This window comes from Nicotiana sylvestris, chromosome 3 (assembly GCF_000393655.2).
Source record: "Nicotiana sylvestris chromosome 3, ASM39365v2, whole genome shotgun sequence".
NCBI classification, from domain to species: Eukaryota; Viridiplantae; Streptophyta; class Magnoliopsida; order Solanales; family Solanaceae; genus Nicotiana; species Nicotiana sylvestris.
In genome coordinates, this window is record NC_091059.1 from 171,651,993 (window position 1) to 171,662,483 (window position 10,491).

Sequence of the window (10,491 nt, forward strand, 5' to 3'; positions counted from 1 at the left end):
CGAGCTCTCTCTTGATTTTTGTTATAACTTCTGGTGTCTTTTCTGGGTTATGAAGTCCCCTATTTATAGTTGTGGAAGGGAGAAGTTATGATAAGAACAAACTCTTTCCGACCAATCAAATTGAAGTGTGACATGGCCGCATTTGATTGGCCAAAACATGTCACTTGCACACGTGGCGCGATTTCATTGGCCTTTTAGTGTGACTTGGCATGCCTTGTCATTTTGACATGTGGCATGATCCTACTGGCTCTTCCATTTGACTTGGCGCGCCACGTCATTTGACACGTGGCACTAAACTGGGCCTCTAGGAAGATGTTATCTTGGGCTTAATGAAGTGAGCTCATCACTTTAGCCCAATTAAATGGGCTAGCCCAATGAATCAAGACTTATTTATTTAATCCATACATGTTGGACTAATCCAATTAGCCCAATAAATTTATCTGAACTAACGCATCTTGAATTTAAAATGTAGTCCAAATTATTTTACGGATTTAATTCTAATAAAATTTATATGCCTACAGTTACCATGTATTGCAAGGACCATTTTAAAAAATATCTCGATCTATTAGTGATTGTGCGTAATGTACTTAGTATTCCTATTACCACTGTAGCATCAGAATCATTTAGCATTGGTGGGCGTGTTCTGACAAAGTACAGAAGTTGCATCAGTCATGAAAATGTCCAAGCACTTGTTACTACTCGAAATTGGTTGTACAACTTTTCTCAAACTGAAACTAGTAATATTTTTTATGTGAATTTGAATATTATTAGTTTTAAAATTTTATTATTCTTAATATTTAACTAATTAATATTGCATATGAATTGTAGATGTAGATGAAAGTGAAGATGTTAAGACAACCTTGTCACAAGAGGATTCAAATGTGTTTGATGAAGATAATGTGTTGGATATCCCATAAGCATGTTTTGACTTTTAGTGAATACAATATAGTCTTGTCTTTTACTTTTTTAGTGTTTATTGTGATATATTGGAACAATATAAAAAGTTATTAAGTTTTGTGAAATTTTTCCAATAAGATATTTTTTAACTTTTAAATATTTATCTGTTTTTAGGTTAGAATTTAAAAAATATATATCAAATTATATTTTAAAAAAATGATGGGTCGGCCCATGGGGACTTGCAGCCCACATAGGGCTGGGATGGGCGGGCCATTGTAAGATCCATCAAAATGGTGGGCTAGTCCAACCCAACCTGTCATTTGCTAAAGCCCACGCGGGCCGGGCTGTGTAACCTGACCAAGCCCATATTGACAGCTCTACAAATTAAAGTGAGTCATATTTACCTTCATCTCCAATTACTATTGCAACTTATTAGCAAGGGCGGCTCTAAAAGCTTTGGCAGTGAGGACCCCAAAATTTGAAGGTCCCAAATTTATTTTAAATTATTATTATTATTATTACTATATATTATATAAATTATATAAATAATTAATATAAAGAAAAGTGTTACAATTTTTTTTTTTGTTATTTGATTGAGGTTATTTTATATCAATAAATTCCTAAATTATGATAATTTTCTTTACTGATTAATTAATATATTTGCTTCAGTCTTCAATTTTAATTTTATCCTTTTTATATAAGAATTAAGTTACATATATCGTCAAAATAATAAATTTCTTTTACTATGTTCTCTTAGACTGCATGAACACAAAAGCATTCATGTACCAAATTTTTTTTTAGTATAATTCGATATATTATATTAGGTTATTTATAATTTATTTTAGATATCACCAATAAGTGATACTTAATATAATGAACTACAATTATCGTTTAAATTGATCAGAAGGAGTAAATATTTTTGACACATTAATGCTCAAAACTTAAGCTATTATATTATGTATGTTTATTTCTTTTTCTTATTTTTGATGATAGCCAAATCAAAATTTGTGGACATCAATATCCGAAAGTCCACCACTTTATTTTTATGCTCTTCTTCCTATTTTTTTTTTTAATTTTTAAATTCGCTTATTTTTGTCTCAAATAATTAATTTGTTTGTTAGAAAATAAATTTTGTTGTTAGTATAAATATTTTATAAAATAAATTTAAGGGCCCTTTCAATATAATTTCGCCTTAGGCCTTGTGATCCATTGAGTCGCCCTGGGTGCTCCACTTAGAGACACGGCACCTAATAACAGAATGAAAAAGACACGGGATGTACTTACAGATGTCCGTTGAATTGTATTTTTTTTTATATTTAAATAAAGCCAATAAAATATAACCTTATAGTGGCTCTATGTGTATTTGAAAACGAAGAACGCAGCTAGCCTCAGTTAAAGAACATCACAAAATTGTCTGAGCTAAGCCCATTGCACGTATTATCCGTTTTGAGTACGGATTTTTCTTTTGAGCTACGCCATATAGAGCACGCGTATCATGTGAACTTGTGTTAGACTTTATAAAGCTCTTCACATTTCTCTCTCATTCCGATGTGGGATTCGCTTAAGGTGACATGTGCACCTCTTCTTTAAAAGTGTGCTAGCCAAAAAGCATGTCAGTCCTGCTTGACCCGCTCTCATCATCCCACCCTCCGTCATGGCATAAAAAAAATTATGCGGTATCGTCTATAATTTTTATTTACTTTTGTGGACTTTTATTTAGAACTATTTCTAAAAAGTTATCCTATGAAATTAATGTATTGGGACATTATCCATTTTTTCTTATCACATGGAATGAAATTGTATATACTACTAAAGTTTAAATAACAATTAGTACTACGTATGATTTTTTTCATTACAAAAGGCAGTAATTAACCAAGGAAAAAAACAAGAAAAAAAGAAAATGTAATTATTTGCTAGAAGTGCAAGTATCTTGGTTGCGTTTCAAATTTCTGGTGACCTCACGTCGTATGACACAAATTTTGAAGTTACGTCCTTTTTGTCAGGCAATGCAAATATTTGTAGTCATCTCCTTTAGTTTGTGTGGTAAAGCTTCTTCGGATATACGCGAACACACAAAATCAGCTTCAGTAATTCCTATCAGATTTGTATGATAAAGAAATATTCGTACGTCTCCAAATATATTACCTATACCCAATTCTCGATTTCAATACTCCTTGCTCAAACAAAAATGGACCTCCCCTTTTACAGTCTTCTAATTCCTTTGTTTGTTTTCATTTTCTTCCTCCATCAATGGTTCTTTACTACTTCAAACACCCAAAACAAGTTACCACCATCTCCAAGAAAGCTTCCAATCATAGGAAATTTGCACCAACTTGGGTCGCATCCTCATCGTTCTCTCCATAAACTATCAGAAAAACATGGTCCAGTGATGCTACTTCACTTGGGCAGTAAGCCAATGGTTGTTGCTTCCTCTGTAGATGCTGCTCGTGATATCATGAAAATCCACGATCTCGTCTGGTCAAATAGACCTAAATCTAAAATGGCTGATAGACTCTTTTATGGTTCCAAGGATGTGGCCTTTAGTCCCTATGGCGAATATTGGAGGCAAGTTAGAAGTGTTACTGTGCTTCACCTTCTTAGTAACAAAAGAGTCCAATCTTTTCGTGATGTCAGAGAAGAAGAAATATCGAACATGATTGCAAAAATCAGGCGAGAGTGTGATTCCAGTTCAGTGATAAACTTAAGAGATCTTTTATATTCTCTAACTGAAAACATAATTAGCAGAGTGGCCTTAGGGAAGAAATATAATGAAGGGGAAAGAGGAATCAAGGCTAAGGCCATCCCAGATGAATTTGGTGATCTTTTAGGTGCTTTCAACGTCGGTGACTATATTCCGTGGCTTGAATGGCTCAATAAAATCAATGGCCTGGACACCAGAGTGGAGAAAGTAGCTAAGGAATTGGACGCATTTTTGGAGAGTGTGATTGGAGAACACATGATTAGGAACAAGAAAGGAGAAGACAGTGGGGGTGAAGCTAAAGACTTAATGGACGTTTTGTTGGAAATTCAGAATGGAAATGAAACAGGCTTTCCTCTTCAGAGGGATTCATTGAAAGCTCTTCTACTGGTAAGCATCTTCTACTTCCACATATATAGTGGCAAATCAAGTTTAATGTTCTAACAGACGTTCCAAGATGATTATACAAACTTAAGTCTTATGTGAATAAGTGAGCTATTGTTTACACTATGCACACTTTATATATGTGTGTGTATGTAGTATATACACAATATTTGTGTAAATATATATATATATATATTATTAAATAGGCTGTCTGGAACCTCGCTCGCGGAAGTACAAATGGAGCTTAATTTGTTTTTCTGTTTCTTTTTAACGCATAGGATATATTCGCTGGTGGTACGGATACGACGTATACAGCTTTAGAGTGGACAATGACAGAGCTTTTGAGGCATCCAAGAATCATGGAGAAATTACAGAATGAAGTGCGACAATTAGTCCAAGGAAAATCAGAGATAACAGAGGATGACTTAGGAAATATGCAGTATCTAAAAGCAGTGATCAAAGAGACTCTTAGATTCCATCCACCGATTCCACTACTAGTCCCTCGAGAATCAATGGAAGACGCAAAATTGCTAGGCTACCACATACCTGCTAAAACTCAAGTCATTATCAATGCTTGGACAATCGGAAGAGATCATTTGTCGTGGGATAATCCGGAGGAGTACCGACCAGAGAGGTTCTTGAATAGTAATATTGATGTCAAAGGACTAAATTTTGAGTTGATTCCCTTTGGAGCAGGCAGAAGGGGCTGCCCAGGAATTGCTTTTGCTAATGTGGTAAATGAGCTAGCAATAGCAAGGCTTGTACACAAGTTCAATTTTGCATTACCAGAAGGGATAAAAGGGGAGGATTTGGATATGACTGAAGGCACTGGCATCACTATTCGTAGGAAGTCACCTTTGCTAGCAGTGGCCACTCCTTGCTCTAGTTAGGAATCTTTTTTCCTCCATTGCTTACTATCACTAATTCTACATATCCACAAGTATAAGCGATGGAACATAGTTCCCATCATCGCTATGGCTAATTGTAACTTTACAATTTGTATTAAGCGTACTGGTTGGACTCCCTTTTCAGTGTTTATACATATGTTTTATTTTCTTGTATGCATGATTTCTTGTTCTATATTTTTTTGGGCCAAAAATCGCCTTGTGGTGCCAAGGATTAGGCCTATATCTACTTGCACACTAAATTTCCATAGCTGTGCTTGTTCTTCAGAATTCTCCACGCAGTAATAGATACATCTTGATTGGAACATGTTTGCGACAAATCCAGCTGAAATTAAAGTTTCTGATGCATTTGCCTCCTGTCTATGTGCTTTCCAAGCAGAGATCAGATAGGTGAGTCATATTTACCTTCATCTCCAATTTCAATATATACCACTGTTATGTTCCAAAAGAAATTCTGGCAACAACTACTGCAGCTTCTTAGTGCTCCACTCCTTTCCTTCAAAGAATTCTATTACTATTTGTCTCCCAGCTGGTTCTCTTTGTGTGTGTAAGAAATTGTACTAAAGCTCCTATTCCGGCCCAGTTGTCTCACCAAAAGGATGAGTTTCCCATGTTAATCCTCCATAATATGGAGCTTCAGCGTTAAATTCAGTCTTCTTAAATTTGGGTTGTAAGGATTACAAAAACTTAAGGCACAAAATAATTTCATTTGTTAGAAAGTTTATGCATTATTGTCAGTTTGACATTCTTAAATGAGAAAAACTTTAATCAGCCAAAGCTCTTTAAGGTGACAAATGAGTGGTGTACCGGTCCGGTATTATTAAAACGACAAATCAATTCTGTTCAAAATAAAAGAGATGATTTAAAGTAGACACAGTATCTCCCCTTTTTAATCACGATCCGTATTTAGAGTACGCGCGTTGCGCGTGTACCTCATCTCACTAAGTAGTTAAAAAAACATATAAAAACTGTATTAAAAATGTGTTCCAGCTATAAAAATGCGTAAGTTCCCGAAGAATATCTATCTTATGTAGCTAACTCAATAAATGGAACAAACTATGTCTTGTAGAAATCCTCAATCATCATGAAATATATTCAATTTAATAAATTATCATGCTTTTTCTTTAGTTTCAGCAAAAATAAATGGCTTGAAGATTTTAAAGTTTCTTCGAAAATATTTTCAATTCATTCGAGAAGAACCGAACAAGGTTAGCTATACTTTTATTATAACTTTTTAAAGAATTGTTCAAAATACAAATTAAAAAAACTTTTGATCTTTTAGAGATTTGGAAATGAAGAGGTTGGCCATATGACACATGAAAAAAACCAATAAATAATAAGGTAAAGTATCAAAATAGCTAATATTGATATTTTGTTTTTTAACTATTTCATCCATATTTCTTCAAGTTTCTGAGTCTTAATATTGTACTAAGAATTTTGTCAACTTGAAATAATTCTATTTGTATGATGAATTTGAAAAATAATAGAATTGGATTCTTTTTCTAATATGGTATTTTAAAGATTTAATTCCTTATTCTTCCTACTAAAAAAATTATCTTCTGTGATTCAAATATTTAGTATTTAACTGTAATATTATTTTATCAACTAAGAGTTCTCTTTTTAAAGGCTAAAAAAATTAATGCCTATGTCTTGAATCCTTGTGTTATACATAGGACAACAAACATGCAAAAGTGGATACTCTATTTCATAGTTAGCTGTGTCTAATGGTCAAAATTTCATTGTTAATTTGATTACTTTAAATTATGTTCATTACTTTTATTATTATGACAAAATGAGAGTATCTTTATTTTTGGACTCCTATATTACATATTTTGCTATATAATCTTTTTATATGCTTTCTTATTTAATTATATAAATACTAAATATTATCTAATGACTATCCATCGTTCAATTTTATTCATATACCTAACGTTAATATTCTTTTTTGTGTATAGTCGAATTGAAGTGGTCAAATTTTAATTAATTTTAAAATTCTAAATATTATGGATTCTTACATAGTTCAAATAAAGACAAGTTTAATAAATAATTTTTAAAAATAATTAAATACCATTCTATCTAGTGTGAAATTTATTTTTGAAGGGCAAAAAAATTGAATGACACTTTGCTAAGGGCCTTTGTGCTTTCAATATAATATAAATACTATATGATATATGTATATTAGGCCTATTAGTAATTATTCATGTATTTTAGTCCTATTAATAAAAATTTGTGTAGGTGAAATCGTAATTGATCTGACTGTCACGACCCAAAATCTAATAAAGGTCGTGATGGCGCCGGACACCACTGTCAGGCAAGCCAATACTAAATAGTTAATTAAATCTTCAATTATATTTTTGAAATCATAAATTTTTCTTCAATTTAACTAGTAAAAGATGAACTTTAAAGAATAATAATAATGTTTTCCAATTTCAATATTAAATATCCCATAATCATCCCAGAACCTGGTGTCACAAATGCATGAGCATTTACTAGGAATTAGAAATACAATACGATAGCAATCTGGAATACAGATTTGGACAGAAAAGAAAACACAAGTACTCTGAAGGAGACCCTGCTGGCTGCGGATCGCCTCGTAAGATGCAGCTCACCTAAGTTCCCGTATCAACCACGTAGCTGCGCCCACGAGGCCACTAGACATACATGTGCCTGTACAATAAAATATACAGAAAATGTAGTATAAGTACGAAAACAACGCGTACCGAGTAAGTATCCAGTCTGATCTTGAAGAAGTAGTGAGGAGAGGTCGATTCCGACACTTACTATGGCCAACAATAATATACCAATAATGTGATATATCATGGATTTTAAGAGGTGAATGCAAACTCAATAACATGGTGCACGTAAATAATTCTTTTGTTAATAGAAATTTCCAAATGTATTTTCATCTTTTAGCAATTTACATCTTCGGCCAATGAGGCCACATCAGTTATCAATAATTCCAAAATAATGAATCAAGTCATGCGCAAATCATGTCGAGGTCGTACAGCTCAATCCAACATAATATTTAACCGTGTACTGCCGGAGGGTCGAACGACATGAACCATAGATGCATCTATTTAATTTGTCAAGGCGTTCGACCCGTTCCACAAAAGATAAGCACATTCTAACAACCAAATCAAGAATTGATTAAGGGTTAACGTTTCAAGAAATATCAAATTCTCATTGATGGTCAAGTGACCCGTCCTCGACTCAAGTAGGAAGAGTTTACCCTTTTTAAATTCCTTTATCAAGTTCCAAGATGGCTTAGACAATTAAATTAACACGTAGGATACTAGCATCGCAAATACAACATGATTTGGGTACTAGAATACCGGAACATAAGCATAATAGTAGCTACGCACAGACTCTCATTACCTCATGCATATGTAGCTCTCACAAATAGAAGCATGTATTAATTTAGTTCACCTATGGGGTTAATTCCTGTGATGACCCAAAAGGTCATCTCGTATTTTCGAACCCTATTCTGGGTTCTGAGGCCTTCAAAACCCCATCTTACTTCTCTTTAATCTGCGTGCGCAGTCCGGGGCATTTCCGAAAAGCTTTTATGTGAAAATTGGAGAAAATAATAATTTTAGCCTTTAAAAATTGATTTAGTTGACTTCGGTCAACATTTTGAGTAAATGGACTCAGACCCGTAATTTGACGGTCCCGGAGGGTCCGTAGTAAAATATGGGATTGGGAGTATTCCCAGAATCGAATTCCGAGGTCCCTGGCCCGAGTAATAAATTTTTATTAAAAATTGTTAAACTGAAAATGTAAGGATTTAAAGAAATTGAATAATGTTTGATCTTGTGGGTATCGGGCCGTATTCTAGTTCCGGAGCTCGATACAGTTTTAATATAATATTTAAGTCATGTTTTTGAAATTTAGTGAGAAACGGGACTGATTTGATGTGATTCGGACGTCCGGTTGTGAAAATAAAAATTTCAAGTGTTCTTAAGGATCTCATGCAATTTGGTACTAAATTCATAGTTCTAGATTTTATTTTGGTGATTTGATCGCCCGGGCAAGTTCATATGATGTGTTAAGACTTGTGTGCATGTTTGGTTTGGAGCTCCGAGGGCTCGGGTGAGTTTCGGGTAGGCTACAGGATGTTTTATACTTAGAAAACCTAGTGTTGGATAGTTGCAGAAATTGCAGGTCTCAGATCCTAGGAGCGCAGCCGGGGAATGAAATTCACGGTCCGTGGTGGGGACTTCGCGACCGCGGTAGGGTAAGGCTCAAGTTCGCGGCCGAACCCATAATTACGCGGACCGCGGTGGGGTTTGCGACTGCGCCCAGAATTTCGCGGACCGTGTAGTATAGATCATATGGGTGCTATATAAACGGGATTTTTCATTCATTTTTCAAACCCTAATACATAAGAGGCGATTTTCCAAACACTTTTTCTTTCCCAAATCATGAGTAAGTGATTCTTAACTCATTTCTTTCACTCTTTTACTTCTTTTCACAAGATTTCATCTTAGAATCTAGGGTTTTCATGGTGGAATTGAGGATATTAGGTAGAATTAGGATTGTTGTATAATTGGGATTTAGACCTCGATTTGGGGTCGGATTCCGAAACTAATTACATATTTGAGCTCATGGGTGAATGGGTTTTGGTCCGAACCTCGAGTTTTGACCAAGCGGGCCCGGGGTCGGTTTTTGACTTTTTGGGGGAAAGTTTAGGAAAACTAAATTTATATATTGCAGTTGATTCCTTTAGTAATAATTGATGATATTGAGTTAATTTTGACTAGATACGAGTGTAGTGGAGGTGGAATCTAGAGGAAAAGCAGTATTTGAGGCTTGAGTTTGGCCGTGGAATCGAGGTAAGTGTTGTGGCTAACCTTAGCTTAAGGGATTAGGTGTTGTTGCCTTATTTGCTATGTATTTGGTTGTTGAGTGCGGCGTATAGGTGAAGTGACGAGTACCTATACATTGTCGTCGAGTCATAGCATGCGAGTGATTCTTATACTTGTGACTGTTGTATTTCTTTAAACGTACTATTCATACTTTAACTGGTTAAATCTTTATGTTAAACAAGTCTTATTATGTTTTTCTTAGTTTTGGATATTTGTTGAGTATTGACTCAAGTTGAGATTTACAGTGTGAAGTTAAATGATGAAATGAGGTTGTTTGTTGATGATTCCCTTGCTGGGTTGTTATTGTTTCTGCTGTTTAGGCGAGGAAGAGTGTAAAACACGGAGGGTAATGTCATACAATATTTTGTGAGTGAGTGATAAAGCACGAAGGGTGATGCCGTGCCATATTCTGTGTCTGATATTGATAATGCACGAAGGGTGATGCTGTGCCATATTCTGATATTGATAATGCATGAAGGGTGATGTTGTGCCATGTTATAAGAGAGTTGATGCACGGAGGGTGATACCGTGCCATTTCTATTGTTTCTTATGGTAAGGACAAGAGTAAAAACACGAAGGGTGATGCCGCGCACATGTTGCTATGTTATTATTTTTGTTGGTACAAAGCATGATATTTACTTTGTTTCTTTACTGTATTATTTCCAGAACTTGATATTTCCCCTCAGCATGATTTTCCCCCTTCCCGTATTATCTGTTAAATTTTCGTTATTTTTATTTTCTC

The 10,491-nt window shown here is 34.6% G+C and overlaps 1 protein-coding gene across 1 annotated transcript; it reads left to right on the forward strand.

The window, feature by feature from the left end:
• The first annotated feature begins 2,964 nt into the window (after window positions 1–2,964).
• On the forward strand, window positions 2,965–5,040 carry LOC104237383 (cytochrome P450 71A3-like). The gene is made up of 2 exons (XM_009791526.2): window positions 2,965–3,985; window positions 4,258–5,040. Exons 1-2 carry the CDS (start codon window positions 3,005–3,007, stop codon window positions 4,867–4,869), a joined length of 1,593 nt encoding a protein of 530 aa, XP_009789828.1. The 5' UTR covers window positions 2,965–3,004; the 3' UTR covers window positions 4,870–5,040.
• The last annotated feature ends 5,451 nt before the right edge of the window (window positions 5,041–10,491 follow it).